The 18,855-nt window shown below is 53.9% G+C and overlaps 1 protein-coding gene across 1 annotated transcript in view; it reads right to left on the bottom strand.

Annotated features, from left to right (window-relative positions):
- The window catches only part of Ncs1 (neuronal calcium sensor 1), a 49,977-nt gene extending 32,868 nt beyond the window's left edge, over positions 1-17,109 (bottom strand). The window contains exon 1 of the mRNA XM_021156019.2: positions 16,669-17,109. Within this exon, the coding sequence (XP_021011678.1) occupies positions 16,669-16,732 (64 nt within the window). The 5' untranslated portion in view covers positions 16,733-17,109. The remainder of the gene's footprint in view (positions 1-16,668) is intronic.
- Positions 17,110-18,855: the final 1,746 nt, after the last annotated feature.

The raw sequence follows: 18,855 nt of genomic DNA, 5'->3' as shown, positions 1-18,855 counted from the left end.
CCCACCCCCAGCAAGGGAAAGCATCTGCTAGACACCAGCTGTATGGCGAGAACAGAGTGACTGTCCAGCAGGCACAAGGGGCACTTGCCATCATCACAGCCCTTCTTGGAAGAACCAAGCTTTGCCTTGCCGTGGGCAGCGAGGCTCCTTCTTGCTGAGCCTCAGTTTCTTCATCTGACAAAGGGGATAATAGTACTCAAAAGGACAGTGCTTCATCCCCAGAGGAAGTCTGCATACAAGTTGAAGGAGTACAGGAGCTCCCTCGAGGTGCTCCCCACAGACTCCCTAAGGAGAGAAGGCTGTTGGTGGCCCAAGAGTTGAGAGACTGCCATGCAGCCATCAAAAGCAAGGTTTGGGGGATAGAGGGATGGCTCAGTCAGTCCCGATGGAGAAGACATGAGAGCCTAAGCTCAGATCCCCAGGATCCATCCACACAAACCCGGGTGTGCTGGCAATCCTGGCGCTGGGGAGGATCCCTGAAGCTAGCTGGACAACCCATCTGGCCAAGCAGAGAGTTCCAGGTTCAGTGAGAGAACTGGTCTCAAAAAGTGAGGTGGAGAGGGCTAAGAATGGCTCCTGATTATTGACCACATGCATATGTATGTACATGCGCGCGCACACATACATGCAACACACTCATATACACTCGTGCGGCAAGTTTTGGTTCAAAGTTTTACTCTGATCCAATATTTCTATAAATACTACTGTCTGCCCTATAGTTTATACATTTTATTTTACTTCAGAAACAAAATTGTAAACTATAGTGATTTTAATTTCTATGTAAGCCACACTTTTCCCCCAAAGTGTTGAAGTCAAGTTCCAGAAAGATGCACTTTGCCTTGTGAATCCCCGCAGTAGGGTGAGGAAGAAGGGATACTCCCAGCATGCCAGGCGGCACTCATCTTATTGCACACCTAAACCACACTGTGGGACAAAGTGCTTGGGGCTCTCCACTGCACAGAGGAGGAAACTGTGTCACCCAAAGGTGAAGCTACCTGTCCAAGTGCAGTGGAGATGGAACCTGGACCAGGGTCTGTGCACCTCCTGAATGTGGTGGAGAAGGTGCGTGCTTGAGATGTCCCCCAGTGCATGCTGGGAGCTGACTCCTTAAAATGTGACCCAACCCTTACACAGGTTTAGGCTCCCTTATCACAAGTTCTGCTGATTGACGGCGTAAGCCTTTAATCCCAGCCCTGTGCAGGCAGAGGCAGGTGAGCTCCAGGCCAGCCTAATCTACAGAGTGAGTTCCCGGACAGCCAGGGCCGCACAGAGAAACCTTGTCTCAAAAATCAAACAAACAAAACAACAGAAGTTCCACAGATCTAGAGGCTCTTCTGAATTGGGGGAGTTTGCATTTGTGCAATTAGACATTCCTTGGGAGGAAAACCATTGCACACCTTCTGTATACAACCCGAGGGTGGTTTTGTACAGGATTTTCAGGGCAACCCAATTTTTACGGCAATCCATTCCATGAGGTCAGGTGTGGAATTCTCCACAACAGTATGTTGGCACTGCTAGAAGGTGATGATTTTCAGATCAGGAATGCTGAGCTTGCTTCCGCTCCTAGGGTACCGAATCTCTGGCCCAAACTGACTCTTCAGTACCAGGTCTTGCTGGTACTAGATAGCAAAGGGCCTCAGCTTCTGCTGGCCCATCTGCTTGCTCTGGCTGACCCATGTTCAGGTCCGGTCTTGACAGCATCCAACTGTGTAACCGTGGACACACTGACTAAGTTCTCTGAGTCTAGGCTTTTCTCTAAGGACATAAGGAGCCAAAGCCCACCATAGTTGTGCGTAAGAAAAAGACTGCCGGGAATGTCCCTGACTGTGACCTCGGGGAAAGAGTATGCATGAGAAACGGCTCTGCCACTGCTCAGTGTCTAGTCCCGTCCTCCCAATTGCTGCAAGCTCCAACAAGCAGGACATGTGTGCCCACGACTGTAGTTAAACAGTACTGGTTGGTGTGTGATAGGTGCTCGGTATACATGTTCCTGCGGACGGTGTTCAATGGCCGCTTGCTGCAATGTCCCCAGCCTTCTTTATTGCTCTCTGCGACACACACATGCACATGTACACACACGTGAGAAACATGAAAGAGGGACCAGGGCTGCTCTCTAGTTTAAGCCTCCTCTACTACCTGACTGGGCGCCTTCCAAGAGGAGGGAGCCTGTAGGGGATGGCACCTTCTGTGCCCCTCAGGGGATGCTGGTGTGAGGTGCTTTCCTGCACACTCCTGCATAGGGAATACTTCCCCAAGGTTTCATACAGCCCAATTCCACTGCTTCTCAGACCAAGTCTGCTGTGGCTCCTGACAGGAGGCAGAGACAGCACACTGAATTCACTGAAAGATCCTTCACTAAACTCAGCCATTCTTGGTGTGTCTTCTGACTTCAGGCAACTGAACTAACCTCCCTGGGCCTCAATTTCCCCCTCTGAAAAATGGGAGCAGTGATGCCTTTCTGGTAGGATGAGATTAAGACACACGAGTTTTAAGTTCCTCATCTAACAATCGCAGCAGGCCAGACCCTGAGTGGGGCTTTGGAGGTACAGCAGTGACCCCATGGCTCCTGTCCTCCAAGCTCCTCATATAACCAGGACAGACCTGAAGTACAGAGCTGTCTACTCACCCATGTGGTAAGAAAGAAAAGACCAGAGTGATAAAAGCTCACTTAGTAGAGTGCTAGCCCAGTGTGCACAGAGCTGCGTTCCATCCCAGTGCCCTATAAGACAGATCATTGTGGTGCACACTGTGAACCCAGCACTTGGGAGGAAAAGGATCAGAGGGCAAGTCGGAGGCTAGCCTGGGCTACATGGAACCCTGTCTGGGCATGGGGGAGCAGTAACCAGGGTCAAGGGAAAGGCTGTATAGAGGCTTGCCCAGAGGCAGAAAGCAGTCCTCTGACAGGCAGAAGTGAACAGCGCACAGTCAATTGTGGAACTGCAACTACGAAAGCAGCTGCCCTCCCAGCTCTGACCTCACAGAGCACAGAGGTGCCTCAGGTGGCCACATGCTGCTGGAACAAAGCCTTAGCCACAGGAGGCTGTTGTCATCCGGGCAGAGGGAACACGACGACAGGTGTCCTGAAGCATTAGCAACTGCCACTGTTATTACTAAAGGTGTCACCGCAGCCACAGGATAAGCAGAGCATGGCATGTCCTACTGGTAGAACCTGGGCATTCCTGCCTCTACCCCAGGAACCGCTCTGGTCAGGAGACCTCCTTCCCACAGCCCACCTTCCCACTTCCGCTCATGCCCTCCAGATCCCCTCCCCCAGCCCATGGTTGGTGACACACCAGGTTGATCGCCATTCACAGCTCAGGCACGCCTGATCAGTCACGGTTGCTAACGTTACAGCCCGTGGAGCCCAGAACAGGATTGGGGAAAGGGTGATGAGGGATCCCTAACGAGACCCATCTCCCCCAAAGAAGGGTGCAATGCCCTACTGAGAGGATAACTAGCTGAACTGGCAGGGACCATGCTGGAGTGAAGTAGCCCCGCCTTCAGCTAGCCCCTCCCACTCCTCCCCTCCCGATCCATGCAGCGACCCTGCTCCAGAAACCCATCGGCAGACGATGAGGTCCAGCTCCAGCAGAGACCCTGGAAAGTTCCGGCCATGAATTCCCGGGAGGGCTGAAATACATAACAGCTCTAAGCAAATATGCTCTAGTGCAGCTTCTGGAGCTGGCCCTTTAAGAGCCAGGGTAGGGGCGTGGCCCTGATCTGCCCTCCAAGGAGGAGGCACCCCAGTGACTCACCGCTGAGCTAGTGGTTCCGAGGAACTGGAGGACCCCAAACTGGCTGGGCAGGAGGGTGGCTGCTGTCAGTCACCCGTCAAAGTGACAGGTGCAGATGGGCAGGTAGAAGCCTGCAGCACCAAGTCAGGCTGTGACCTTGACCACTGCACTCGCTGCTGCCTTCATCTTCTAGGTCTATAGAGTATTCCCAGCCACTTACAGCCTGTTTCCCAAGCCGCTTCTCTGTGGGGGCTGGGAGAGGACACAGACTTCAGGGGGTTAGCCACTGCACACCAATCTCGGCAGGCACCTCCTGGAACAAATGCCTTCTGTCCTTCGTGGACATGAACCTGAAACTTAGGAAGCTGGGATGTTAGCGTGCGCTTGTCCAGTACGCACAAGGTCCTAGAATAGGTCCCAGCGCCTCATAGACCAAGAGTGGTAGTGCCACTGCTGAAGGTGGAGGCATGAGGCTCAAGGCTATCCTCAGCTACACAGGGAGTTTGAAGCCAACCTGGGCTACATGAGGTGTTGTCAAGAAAAGAAGGAAGGAGAGAGGGGAGAAGGGAAGAAAGGACAAATAGAGGAAAGAGGGCTGGGGAGATGGCCCGATGGGTAAAATGTTTGCTCTGAAATGATGAGGGACTGAGTTGAGATCCGCAGCATCCCAGGACAGAGTGTGGTGGGTGGGAGGGGGGAGAAGAGGCAGGGACCCTTGGCCAGTCTAGCCAATGGTGAGCTCCAGGCTCAGTGACAGATCTGTTCAAGATATCAGGTAGAGAGCAGTTAAGAAAACACCCAGCCTGTGTCTATGTCTTCCATATGTGTATACATGCACGTGTGTGTGCGCACACTCACACACACATACATGAATGCATGTACTCATGCATGTGTGCACTCATAGCTGGGCCTGTCTCCGACCTGGCAGCTCTCCTCCTTTCCTGTCCAGCTTAGCATGCTTGGTGGGCCCAGCACAGGACTGCTGTCACCAGCATCATCTTCCTCCTAGAGCACGTCCAGGACACAGGTCCTGAGAGTAGCCCTGTCCTGACACTGGTGTCAGGTGAAGCTGCTGGCCCAAATCTCCTCTACCCTGGCCTCCTCCTCCTGCCTCCATCAGGGAAGGAGTACACAAGACACTAAACTGACATGCCACTTAAGCCCTCCCACAGGTGCCTATGCCGCGTACATACGTCCCCCATTGCACCAACAGCTTGTCTTGACATTTAAACTGGCCTCACTTCTGTTTCTCCACCACATTATGGATGCCGTATAAGCCAGAGAACCAACAGTCCATGTTCCCTTGTGTCAGTACCACAGGGTAAACTGAGGCAGGTAGTCTAAAACCACTTTCTCAACCAGGAAATGAGAACTAAAGGGGCAGCCAGAGGAACCCTTTAGCTAGTTGGGGCTCCCCTTGGACTCTCTGTCTCCCTCCCAAAGCTGCAGGACATCCTTCCCAGAATGCCCTAGGGCACTGTCAGAGCCGCCCTCGGCTTCTCCAGTCCAGGGAGACAGGCATCCCAGCCAGAGCCCCTAAAGCAGGAGCCTCTATATTGTGATGGCTGCTGCTACTTATAATTAAGATCATGTTCCTCTTGAGCCCAGCAAGGGCCCCATGACAAGCAGTGTGAAGACAATGGTCACCCTGCCTGGTTGGATGTGTAGACTACAGAGCTCCAGAGGGTTCAGGGACCATGGCAAGAGGCCCAGTGCCCAGGAGCGCAGGCTTCAAGCAGCCCAGCTCCCTGTTTGCACAGTGCACACCATGTATTTTTGAACAGAAGGAAAGCATTCGCCTCCCCCCACAGTGCCAAAAATAGCCCCGTCTCCTGCTCTGAAGGGAAGCTTTGGTTCCTACCAAGAGGCAGGTGCGGGAGGGAAGGAAGGAGGGATGAGGGCTGCCACCTCAGACCCAAACTGTCCCCCCCTGCAAGCCACAGAAATTCACAGAAGACCCCCAACTCAGGAGTCCTAGAAAAAGGGATCAAGTTTAATGCCAGGTAGAGAAGCAGGCTCAGGATGGGTTAGAAGAAGCCTGGAGCATCCATTAGCTATTTACTTCTGTCCTGGCTTTCCTATTCATCTTGACAAATGTGTTTGGGGTGCCAGTGGGGAGTAGGGATGGGGGTGGGGGTGGGGAGCAGACCAGAGCAGGGAGCCCTGCAGAGAGCCCCAGCTTCAGCCTCACAGCCCACAGCTGAGTGTATAGTGGGGGAAGGGAGCTATACACATTGCCTCTACTGCATCCAAGAGAGACATTGGCAGGGAGCCGCCTCTGGGTGGCGTGTATTCAGCCTCCTCGGAGCATCCGGAGTTCAGAGTTCAGCCGCCACCCACGCTGTAGCAAGCCTGCAAGGGGTGTGACTCTCTCCACGGATGTGTGAAGCAGTAAGAGAGAGAGAGAGGCAGGCCTCTCGCCAGTGTTTCTCACACTTGCTTTGCTTGCTCTGTCTAACCCTCTGGGCAGGTTCCCTCACTTTGCCCATTTTACAGAGAGCTCCCGGGCTAGTGTGTATGTTGGGGGGCGAGCTGACATGCCAGAAGAGAGTCGGGAGGATTTGAAGCTAGCCTTGGGGGCAGGAAGTCCCTGAGCTGCAGTCCCGTCCCCCCCCCCCCAACCAGGGCAGACGACAGCAGACAGGCCTCGGGACTCCATGCCCCTCCCTCCCTGAGATGCTCAGAGGAGGCTGAGGGGCCAAGGAAGTAATTACAGGGCCTGTGTGTACTTCCAAGTCAGAACCGCTTTCTGGTTCCCACGGCAACTTCTTGGTTAAAATAATAATAATAAAGCTGGAAAAAGAGGCCACTGTTTGTCCCCAAAAGGCCAGAGCTGTGGGGGACCCGGGCAGCTGTGGGGGACGCGGACAGCTGTGGCCCCAGACTAGGGTGAGAGATCAGCACCCTATGCTGAGAACTGGAGCCCAAAATAAGGAGAGGCAAGTGTGCTATTTCTGCCCGGGTTAAACATTCCTGAGAGCCACATTCCTTCACTCCCGGAATCCAGGGCACAGGGGCTCTGAGTCTACCAGTTTCCCGGCCACCTTGGAAAGCCAGGCATGCTGGAGCCAGCCCTGCAGCCTTTCCCAGGTCCCCAACCTGTGCTCCTCGGGCCAGAAGAGCTTCCCCAAGCAGAATAATTGATCTCCCCAGAGTTGATCTATATAACATCACACCAAAAGGAGAGGCAGGAAGGCGGAGACCTTCTAAGTGGGACAGCCAGACACAAGGCCCTGGCTGGACCCTAGCAGTTCCCAGGGACTGCTAGGTAACAGTGCAGACCAGGCCAAGCAAGTGAGCTGGAAGGAAAGGGCCCAGGAAGAAGGGTCTGGAAGTGGGAACAATGGAAGCCACATTCGCCTACCTATCCCTTAACAACTCAGCTGCACATAGACCAAAAGCCACAAGATATGGTCGAAGCCTCAAAGACCTCTCCATCACAGTGACTCTATATCACCTTGTTCCTGAATCCACATCAAATCCATAAGGACTGGGTCTCCTCCTTTATCCAAAGACACATCGTACGGCAGCCAAGCTGTGTCAAACATCAGGCAGGGGCACATCAGTCTAGGGCACGCTGGGTGCCACCTCACCCTTGGACATCTCATCCCCAGCCCCAGCCTGCCATCAGAGCAGGAACAGGGGTCTGGGAAGACGGCTCAGCCACTATAGTGTCTGCTAGAGGATCTGGCAGCCAGCACCTGTGTAAAAGCCAGGCGTGGCAAAGCTTGAGGAGACAGGCAGGCAGGCAGGTCTTAGAGCTCTCTGGTAGGCCTGCCTAGCCAATCAGCAAAGCTCCCAGCTCAGTGAGAGACCCTGACTCAAGAGAAAAGGTGGAGAGCAAAGAGGAAGACCTGATCCCTGGCCTCCATACACAGGTACCCACACTAAACACACACAAGTGTGCACACACACAAACAGCGGTAGTGCACATACTGTAAAGCTGGGAGTCCTACTCCATGAGGGCCCTTCACGAGATCCCAGAGCTAGGCACACTGCCTTCAGCTGTCTCCCTTGGGTTAGGTGGAGGCTGAGCAAGTCCTTAGGGCTGGAGACCGGGATCAACAGTTCCCTGCTTACTCCTGACCACACCCACTCCATGCTTCCAATATGATCACCCATGGGGCCTTACCTCTGCCTCCTTAAAGCAGAAAGCCAAGGCAGGAGTTGCCCAAATGCCCATGGGAGGCAAGATATCCCGTTCACCACCTGGCCTCACCCCCACCCCACAAATCCAGAACACTTGGCCAGTGTCTGATAGTGAGATGGGCACTCACGACCTTGTGCTCAGAGATCATAGGACAGTATGCTTGCTCATGAGAGAAAGGGCATGGTTTTAGCCACATGGGGATAAGATTAGCCTGAGCCCAAGACTGCTGCTAAATGGTTAAAAGACCTTGGTATGCCCCAGACTGCCTGAGCTTCCTTCCCATGTCCTATAAAATGGGCACCAATCCCGTTCTCAGCCACAGGGGAGCTATAATATGTGACACCACACCCAGTCAATACTCAGGACACCTAGCTTTTGCCTGATACTCCAGTGCCCATTATCATTCCTCCACTCCTTCATGCCCACCAGCAACTGGCCTCAGATGGAAAGGGCAAGGGGGGGGGTGGGTGTTGAGAAGCAGCAGACATATTCCCCAGTTGTAGAGCTGAGACATCCTTTGGCCCATCTGGCCCTCTCCAGCCACTTCCCTCCAGGTACATCTGCATTTACAACCTGCACAGAGTCACTCCCCCAACCCAGACACGATATGTGTTCGTGCACAGACCAAGATGGCTCACCCACTCCTGACACATGCCACGACCCTGTCACACTCAGAATATGCACACGTGAGTCAGAGCTTGCACATGTGACCCTCAGCCCCTATCCAGCCTGCACCGCCCACACAGGCACCCACACACCCCCACAGAGCATGCTCAGAGCATCCCACCAGCATAGGCTGAGTATTAAATTCTCAGGCCCAGGGCTGGATGGGACCAGGCTCAAACTTCAGCTACATCACTTGCCAAACTGTAGCCACAGGCCAATGTCTATCCCCAAGCTTCCCTGTCTTTATTTATGAAAGAGGGGCCACACAGAACTGCTTTTGGATGTTCCTGAGTACCAAACACGGCCCTAAGTCACAAGAACTATGCATCATGTGGGTCTCTCATGGCTACGAGGCTACCACAGACCAGGGGCGCTGAAGAGCTGATAAGTTCAGCACTACACTATCTCTCTCAACTCCCAGATGGGGACATTGAGACATCAGGAATCCAGAAAAGGGCTCAGGGGTTAAGGGCATTTCCTGCTCTTTCAGAAAACCTGGGCTTGGTTCCAGTATCCACATGGGGGAGAGGGGGCTCACACTGCTTATGGGTTCAGTTCCAAGGGATTCAATGCCCTCTTCTGGCCTCTGCCTGCACATGCCTCACGTAAGCTCACCCAGGCACACACACACACACACACACACAAGCCAAACCTCCAATGACAGGCACAGCATGCTCCTCCCAATGGACACTGGGTTTTCTCTGGTAGAGCTACTTAGAACAAAGCATGTCAACAAAGCACTGAAGCAGAAGTCTTCAGTGAAGCAGCAAAGACACGCCCACCAAAGCCCCACACAGAAAGAAAGAAAGAAAGAAAGAAAGAAAGAAAGAAAGAAAGAAAGAAAGAAAGAAACCCTGCAAAGAGCCTAGGGCCATCCGTCCCTCAATGCTTGTAGTGCAGTATGAGGAGAGGTACTGAGAAATCAGGGTATTGAGGGCTGTGCACATAACTCCACCATTGGGAGAGCGCTTGCTTAGCATACACAAAGCCCTGGGTTCCATCCACAACACTACATAAACAGGGTGGGGTAGGGCTCCCCTCTAATCCCAGCATTTGGGAAGTGAGGCTGAAGGATTAGAAATTTATGGCCATCTTCAGCTATGTGGTGAATTTCAGGCCATCCTGGGCTACATGAGACTATCTCAAAAACTAACAAAGACATTGGGTGGTGGTGGCACACACTTTTAATCCCAGCTCTCAGGAGGCAGAGGCAGGAGAATCTTTGACTTCGAGGACAGCCTGGTCTACAGAGTGAGTTTCAGGACAGCCTGGGCTACATAGAGAAATCCTGCCTCAAACAAACAAACAAAAGTGACAACAACAAAAAAACCAACAAAGACAGACAGACAGATGGATGGACTGACTGATGGATAGATGGACAGATGGATTGATGAATGGACGGACGGGCAAATGGACAGATCTTGGCACATATCTTCCTTAAAGATAAATAACTCAAAACCCAAAATGGGATCATGGAGTTAAAAATCATGTTATATTTTTTAAGTTTTTTTTTTTTCCTTTTCCCCGTTTTGAGCAAGTTCTCCTTTGTGCCTTCTGGTCTGACTTTGAAGTCCAGCTCTTCTCCTTCTATCTTTGGAAATCTAGAATTACTTGCATACACTATCACAGCCGGCTTGAAAGGCTTTTGGTTCAAAAAAGCTGACTTGCTTTCCAGGAGAGTGTCCTAACCAGCTTTTCAGCAACAGTGGGGCCCACAGGCCACCTTCCTGCATTCTCACCAGCACTGGGTGTCCCTGTTCTATTCCAAGGTTGCAAGCTCATTGGGAAGAAAAGAAAGTTCAGAGTCTCAAGTTCATCTTCTTCATTACTATTAACTAGAATTGCAGAGTCCTTGATCTGGAGGACTTCCGGGGCCATGCAGTCGGAGGCCGGGGGTGGGGGGTGAGGAGAAGGCATTTGTAGGTTCACTAGGCAAGGACTCTACCAACTGAGCCACATCCCAGACCATGTATAAAGATTCAAAGCAGAGGGCTGGAGAGATGGCTCAGTGGTTAAGAGCACTGACTGCTCTTCCAGAGGACCTGAGTTTAATTCCCAGCAACCACATGGTGGCTCACAACCATCTGTAATAGGGTCTGATGCCCTCTTCTGGTGTGTCTGAAGACAGCTACAGTGTACTCCTATATATAAAATAAATAAATCTTTTTTTTTAAATCAAAGCAGAAATAGTCCTCACAGCTCCGTAATGGGTGAAAAGCAACCTAACTGTCTAGTAACAGATTAAATAAAAATATTGTGCATGCATATGTCAAACATTAAAGACAAACAAACAAACCAACCCGATGTGAGCCAATGAGATAGATGGCTAGGTAGATAAAAGCACTTCCCCCGAGCCAGGGAACCAGAGTTCACTCCCGGAACCCACACGGTGGGGTGGCAGGAGAGAACTGACTACCACTGTGTGTCCTCTGACCTAAACACACACATATGAAGGAAATGATAATGTAAATCGTAAAACTGACAAAAAAGGAAAGTTATAAATTACAAGTGAGCAAGTCCAAAGGCGCAGAATAGTGCAGACCATCTACACAGCCCTCTGGGCACTCCTCTAAGTATCTCTAGACTCTGTCAGGCCATCCCCAATGATACCCATAATCCTCCTTGAGTCCCCTTCTTTTGGGAGGCTATAACATATATAGAGGATCCAGAGGATCTCCTTCTTTTAGCCTGAATCCTCCTCACTCCAGGACTCGGCATGAAGCATATATATATACTATAGCCTCCCAAGAATGTCCTTTCCAAATCTAACCTCGCTCGCAGTGTCCCCCAAATCTATCGCCTACCTCCCACAGCTCCTGGAAAATACCCAAGTTCTTGCCCATGATCTTCTGAGGGTGACTCTGGTCAGACCCACTCACCCCCAGTGTCCCCACAGCCTGTGCCACAAGAGTCTCAGACCTCACCCTGGAGCAGATGGGGCTCAGTCCTGAGGTGGTGTGGGCTTCCAGGACAAGGATCTCCAGAGACATCTGGGGTCTGGAGAGGGGACAGGAGGAGCCAGTCACATTCCATATAGAGCCGTGAGTGACAGGGACGGGAAAGACCCGCAGCCTGAGGTGATCTGTGACTGCAGCGCTCCCCTGGCTAGCCAGGCTCCAGAGGATCTCCTTCTTTTAGCCTGAATCCTCCTCACTCCAGGATTCAGCATGAAGCATATTTTCCAGACAAGGAGGGAGCCTAATCCCACCCAGAGAGGCCTCTGTGGCTCAGAGACCTCATGCCCTCTCTGGCCCACAAAGTGTCTTTTCCTGCAGAACCAGGCAGCCATGAAGTCAGGCGTCAGACAAACACTAGGGACTGAAGAAGATATGTGACTTACCCAAGGCCACACACAAAGCCCGTGGGGGACATAGCCTGCTCCCCACAAAGCTGGGTTGTCCTCCTTAGGTGCCCACCCCCACACTGACTCTCACCTAAGTTTCTCTAGCTGCTTCATTCCACCCTCAGCGAAGGAAGGAAGGCTCTCAGGGACAGCGGGAATCCCTCTCCCGGGCAGTGATGACCTGCCCACCACAACCCCCTGGAGCCACCACCCCAGCTCCGGAATTTGTGCCAGGATGGTTGCCTCTCCCGAGGCTGTTCTCTCATAGAGCTGGGTGCAGGTAACACTCAGGAAACTTCATCCTACACTCACTTTATCCTATGTAACAGATTCTCTATGTAACAGATTCTCTATGTAACAGATTCTCTATGTAACAGATTCTCTATGTAACAGATTCTCTGGGTGCCTGGACAGCTCCGAACCAGAAACTTCAGAGTGCAGCTGGTAAGTCTCAAGCTGAGCCCATCTGGACCAGGGTGGTGGCCCCAGTGAGGCCCACTGAAGCACAGCCACAGAGCACACTCCTTTCTCTCCTGAGTTAGAGCACTACTACTAGTAGAGCATAGTAGATGTGCTAGAAAAGAGCCAAAGAGGCTCAAGGTTGGCAAGCAAGGTCAAGGCCAAGCTGAAACTGACCAAGAGACAAGAAGTGACCTCCTGTCTTAGTTAGGGTCTCCATTGCTGTGAAGAGACATTATGACCAAGGCAACTTTTATAAAGGACCACATTGAATAGGGGCTGCCTTACTGGTTCAGAGGTTCAGAGGTTCGGTCCGATATCATCACTGCGGGAAGCACCACAGTGTGCAAGCAGACGTGCTGGAGGATCTGAGAGTTCTGCATCTTGTTCCGACTGCAGCCAGGAGAGACTGTCTCACAGGCAGCTAAGAGGAGGGTCTCATTGCCCACCCCACAGTGACACCCTTCCTCCAACAAGGCCACACCTCCTAATAGTGCCACTCCCTGGGCCAAGCATATTCAAAGCATCACACCTCCCTTCCATGAACAGGATATCTCTGGCTAGCAGTATCTGTGGGATGGGGAGAAAGATATCTCTGCCCTTGCATACACTAAAACCAGGACATAGGATTTGTGAGCCGCCAGTCTGGTTTCCGCTGGAGGCAGGAACTGTCTCGTGTTCCTTCTCTGTGTGCCCAGCAGAGTGGGTACTCAGTGAATGGCAGATAAAGGCCGTTCCAACTCGATCCAGTGAGATGGTGGACTGCATTTAAGAGCAAGGCCCTACTGGGCCTCAGGGAAAATAACCCAGGAATCACTCTATCCCTGAGTTACTGTGTCAAGCACAAAGACTGGGATGGCAAGAAGCACCATTTGCAGAGATGGAACCCACCCACAAACGACATTGAAGGCTGGCTCATAAAGAAGTTCAAGGCTGAGGTGGTGGCTCATTGATAGATCTAGCACTTGGCTTATTGTGTGTAAAGTCCTGGGTTCCATCCCAGCATTGGAAAAGGAGGTGTGTGTGTGTGTGTGTGTGTGTGTGTGTGTGTGTGTGTGTGTGTGTGTGTCAAGCAATAGTGACACGATTTGGGAATAGTCCCTGACTTCTTACCAAGATGCCCCACTATACCTCTGCTCACTTCCTACTACCAAGGCCATACCCATTTTGCAGAGAAGGAAAGCAAAGCTCAACTAGGCAAGAGGAAAGGCTTATCCCTCAGCTTATTCAGAGATACAACAGTCTCACCAATCAGCAATATGAGAGTGAGGCAGACCCCCGCCTCCTCCCCTCAGTACTCCCACTGTGGCTCATGCCCGTCTGTGAGTCCTGCCTAGGCTGGGGGCAGAGGTAGAGGGTCTTCTTCACCTTTGCTAACCTGGTCCCCTTAGAGATGGAGGAAGTTCCAGAGAAGGGCAGGCATGCACAGTGTCAGTAGATAATCTTGTCTGCACAGGAAGAGCACAGGAAGTTCCAGGGCATTAAGCCTGACAGAAGGTTATCTTGGTCCAGGCTCAAGCCAGGTATGAATCCAGATGTGTGGTCAAGTCCTTGTGGAGCCTCCTCATGGAGCCCTCAGCCTCCCCTGATTACACACTCTCTCCCCTTCCTTCCTCTTCCCCCACCTCTGCCTCCACACAACCCGGGATGGTGCCCAGCATAGACTCAGGTAGGACCACTGGGTCCCCAACCTGGACCCTGCAGCACAGGACAGTCAGGGACCTGGAGTATGTGCCAGGCTATGTTTCTTTAACTGGGTCTCCCCAGAACCAAGAACCCAAATCAATATATGACTCTCACTCTTGTTCTGTGTGTTGGTTTGTGTGTAGATGTATTCTACCCTTGCGATTGCAGCTGAAGGCCAGAGGTCAATGCTGGATGTTACAGCTTTCCGCCTTTCTTTGCTTTTAAAGGTTTGTTTTATTTTTAATTATGTGCAAGGAGCTTGGAGCAGTTGTGTGTGTGAATACGGAACCCGCCGAGAGCAGAGACTGTGGCTCACATTGAGCTGGAGTTACAGGCAGTTGTGAACCACACATGTGGGGGCTGGGAATTGAACTCTGGTCTTTAAGAAAGAGCAGTGCTCATTCCTAACCACTAAGCCATCTCTTCAGCTCCTCCACCTTATTCTTTGGGCTGGTGTCTCTCAATGAACCCAGAGCTGGCCATTTCACTGGACTGGCTGGCCAGTGAGCTCCCAGAATCCCTCTATGTCTGCCTTCCCAGTGCTGGAGTTATAAGCATGAAGCACAGTATCCGGCTTACATAGGTGGTGCTGGGGACCTGACTCAGGTCCTCATGCTTGCACAAAGCATCTCTCTGGCCTCAGAATCCACACTGTCAAGAAGCCAACTCCAGAGCTCAGCCCAGACCTAAGAGAAGAGCAAGCCAAGCAGCAGGGACAGGAGATGGTGACATTTGGGAATCCTTCCTGGATGATGCGTCCCTCAACTCCCTACTCAGTATTTCTCTGGAAGAGAGGAGAGAGAGAGAGAGAGAGAGAGAGAGAGAGAGAGAGAGAGAGAGAGAGAGAGAGAGCAGCTGTGGACCACATAGACTTGCCTGGAGGGAGCTGGCGTTCACAGGGAGATGAGAAAGAAGCAAGTGAATCCCCCAGCCCTAAATGAGGCCTTGGATGAGGGGGAAGTGCCCAGACTGCCTCAATCCCTGAACAAAACTGCTCCACATCACAAAAGCCCTTTAAAAATAGCTCAGCGGAACTCCACCAGGCCAGTGCCTGACAAGAGTTCTGCTGGCCCCATTCTTCCCAAGTTAATGGCCAGCCCTTCAGAGATGGGGCTGAACGAAAGGTCTTTCAAATCCAGCACTAGGCCAGGGTAGGAAAGAGAGGCATAGAGGGCTCTTGGCATAGCCAGGGATGCTAGCTCACATCTCCCAGCCTTGCCTTCCTCTCTATGAGCAGCTGGAGTGCCCAGAACAGGACAAGCTGTTGATGTACAGCTGTGCTAAGGACACAGCCGATGGTGCGTGACACACTCAGTAAGCAGGACCCTGACTTCACAGGGCTCATTGGTGGCCCCCAGCCTCACTATCATGGAGACAGCATGGTACACCACATGCCATAGTTCCTGGAGAAGTCCATGGAGCCCTCTACCCTCCCCACACCCTGGGGTCCTGGCCTGTTCAGGGAGGGAGGGTGTCCCACCAATAGCCTACCTGCTAATGGCTGTGAGCCACACCTTCGAGGGTCCAGTTAACCTCACAAACAGCAACAAGCTAGAAAAAGCTACCCACCCAATCTGGAAAGAGAGAGTAAGCAGCCTGGGCTGGGAAGGATGGTTCTCCTGGATGTGACCTCCATGGTGTCCAACTCCTCAGGACAGGGGCCAGGAGAGCCCAGGCAGTAAAGCCCCCTTTGTTCTAAGTGTGGGAGAGTGAGGAGCATGGGGCTAAGGCACTAGGTTGGTCAAGACCTGCAAACGTGCTCAGAAGACCGATACTGGGGGCGGGGGTGGGGGCGCGGGGAAGAGCAGAGGCCATGAACTGCACCAGAGCCTCCATCTACACCGAGCTGTCTGTCAGTCAACTGCCTGTCTTTCCGGGTGATGCAGAGCGCTCAGCCAAAGCTTCCCAGGACCCACTTCCAGGGCCACCACTGGAGAGGCTGCGAGGAGGGGGGACACCTGGTGTGGAGGCACTAAAGATGCAGAGGCAGATCTGTGAAGTTGCAAAGTGGAGAGCCACACCTGGGACTGATCTAGTGGACCGTGGAGTGGGACAGACCTTCTTTCACTCGTCAGCTCGGGCCATGTAAACCCATTTCCTGGTGCGGCAGAGACAGAAGGGAAGGGGAGATGGAGAATACAGCCCAACCGTGCGACATCTAAGAGGGCGCCCAGGACCCTTGGCCCCCTACCGTCACTGCCTGAGCGTTCTACCAGTCTCGCCAGCCCTCTTCCTCCCAACACAGTCACACTTGCCAGGGAGGGGGCGATAGGCCAACCTCGCAAGAGGCAGGAGCCGCAGCAGCATCATTAAGCATGAATCACCCACCCACCCTGCTCCAAGCAGGAGAGCCACACAACGCCCGGGCGCCCCCTCCTGGGACCACTGCCCCCCGCCCCGGCACAGCCCGAGCCCTTCGGACAGGAGGGGAGCAGCGGGTGGGCTGCGGATGCCCTGAGGACCCGGAGTGGTCCCTGGAGCACGCTGACAGGCGACACCCAGCCATGGCCGGGGGCGGGGGCGCGGATAGAACAATGGGCCAGGTGCGGGGCAGGGGCGCGGCCGGGAAGGGCGGAGGGAAGGTCGCGGCTCGATGGGGAATCGGGGATCTGGGATCGGGGCGCACTCACAGTAGGTTTTTCTGGTCAGCTCCTCCACAACTTCAGGCTTCAACTTGCTGTTGGATTTCCCCATGCTCGGCGGCCGCGGCCCCCGCTCCCCGGGCCGGACCCGCTCGGGGCGCCCAGCGGGAGCGGTTGGGTCGGGCCGGGGTGCGCGGAGGCCGGCAGGCCGGGCTGGGCCGGGCCGGGGCCGCGCCTTTGTCTGGCCGTGCCCGCGCGTCCCGTGCGCGGGGCTCCGGCGCGCTGCGCGACCGCGGCTGACGGTTCAAGGGGCCTCGGGGACCCGACGAGGGCCAGGCCTTGGCGGTGCAGGCGGCCACGGCGAGGAGTTGCGCGGGGCTGGGAGCCGCAGCCGCCGGGGCTCGGTTGCCGCGGTCGTCCCTGGTTACTGGGCTGCGTAGCACATGCTCGCTACTGCTGCGCCGCCGCCGCCCCTACGCTCCCCGCCTCCCGCCCGCACCGGCGCGCCAGGGGTGGACTCGGAGCCGCCACTCAGCGCCCGGCGCCACCTCCCGCCCAGCTCCGACAGGCGCGAGCTCCGCGTTGAGGCACCCCCTCTCCTGTTGGCTCTCCGGGGACGCCGGGAGGTCGCCGCACCGCCCCCTCCGCCGATCCATTCCCCCCTCTCCGCAGCGGCGTGAGCAGGGAGGGCCCGGAAAATCGGACGTGAACGAGGCCAAGTCCCTGCCCGGCGCAATTCATTCATTCCACTTAGAAGTGTTGGGCGCTGGGGACCTGGCGGCCAAGAGGACAGGCGCGATCCCAGATCTCTCCAGGAGCGTCCTGATGTACTGGCTGGCATGGGTTGCGGTGGGAACACTTTTGCCTGGCCTTGAGGGAAGTGACTTCAGGTTGAGAGAGGAATGGGGTATCAACCTGGAAGGGGTCTGGCCTGGGAGGGAGAGCAGCCTCTACACCCCGGGCTCCAGGCAAGGCTGGGAATGATCTGAGGCCAGGCAGAAGGGCCAGAGCTTCTGGAGACCAGCCTGGCAAGCCGCTTTCCCCGAAGACCTGGCCTCTGTCCCCGGTGCCCAGGAGTACTTGCAGTTCAGGCCTTCTCTGTTGTGGGGCTTGCTTGAAGTGCCCAGAGGGAACAGAGCCTGTTGGTGGGGCTCCATGCCTGGAAGACTGCAGCTGGGGAAGGACTCCAGAGAAAGGATGGCCTGCCCTCCCCTCCTCCCGAAATGTCATCGTAATTGAGACCTCTCCTGACTTTCTGCTCAACTCTATCTCCTTAACAGCTCAGGAAAACTTGGACCTCTTAGTCCATTGGGGCTTGCTTCTTCCAAAGAATGAGCCCCAGGGGGAGGGGAGCAGAAATATGTCTTGCTCTCAAAAGGCCCTGAGGGCCAGTGGCAACTTCTGTGAGCCAGTCTTAGTAGCGGAGGCCAGGGAGCCAGCCCAGCTAAACAGGGAGTGGGTGGGGAGGCAGTAGGATCCCTGATTCACAACCGGCTTAGACAACATTAGGAGGAAGAGTTCTCAGGGAAAGGCATGAAAATAGATCGGGTAGGGGAGGAATGACCCATGCCAGGAGCCAGAGCCCTGGAAAGACCATGGCAGGATGAAGCCATTCCCTCCTGAGCCAGCAGGGATGCAATCACGGACAGAATTTCTTTTTTCCCTCTCAGAGGGTGTAAAACCCTGCCTGGGGCAATGGTATCTTTCAAACCCACCTCTCGGATGTCTCCAGTCTTCAGATGGTCTCTGTTCCTTCCTTTACATGAGCCCAGGCCAGACCCAGGTCCCAGCTTGTTGGTGTGAAGGGCCCGATCGATACAGGAAGTGAGCAGACATGGATCCTGGAAGCTGGCGATGTGCCACAGCTAGAGGAATTCTCGCTAGAGGTTGGACCAGGGTGTCCCAGCTTTGAGGATCGATTCAAAATGTACACGAAGAAAAAGCCACAGAAAGAGGTTCAGAACTGGCCAGCCTCACTCGAACATCCTGCTCAGACAGAAACCTTGGACCATGGCTTAGGCAATGGGGTTAACAGTTGAAGCCTTAGAGAGCTGTGAGCCAGGCCTGTCATCTCGTGGGAGATGGAGGCAGGAGGATCAGGAACTCAGTGGCAACCGTGGCCGTATAATGAGTTCAAGGACAGTTCTATGCTCTACAGAAACCCAGGGGTTGTTCCATGTGTTGGGTGCTAGACTGAAGACACTGCAGTGAGCAACATGAGAAATGGTCGTGTCT

Source organism: Mus caroli, chromosome 2 (assembly GCF_900094665.2).
Source record: "Mus caroli chromosome 2, CAROLI_EIJ_v1.1, whole genome shotgun sequence".
Classification (NCBI taxonomy): domain Eukaryota; kingdom Metazoa; phylum Chordata; class Mammalia; order Rodentia; family Muridae; genus Mus; species Mus caroli.
The sequence above is the reverse complement of the archived record's forward strand: the minus strand, read 5'-3'. Positions and strand labels throughout refer to the sequence as shown.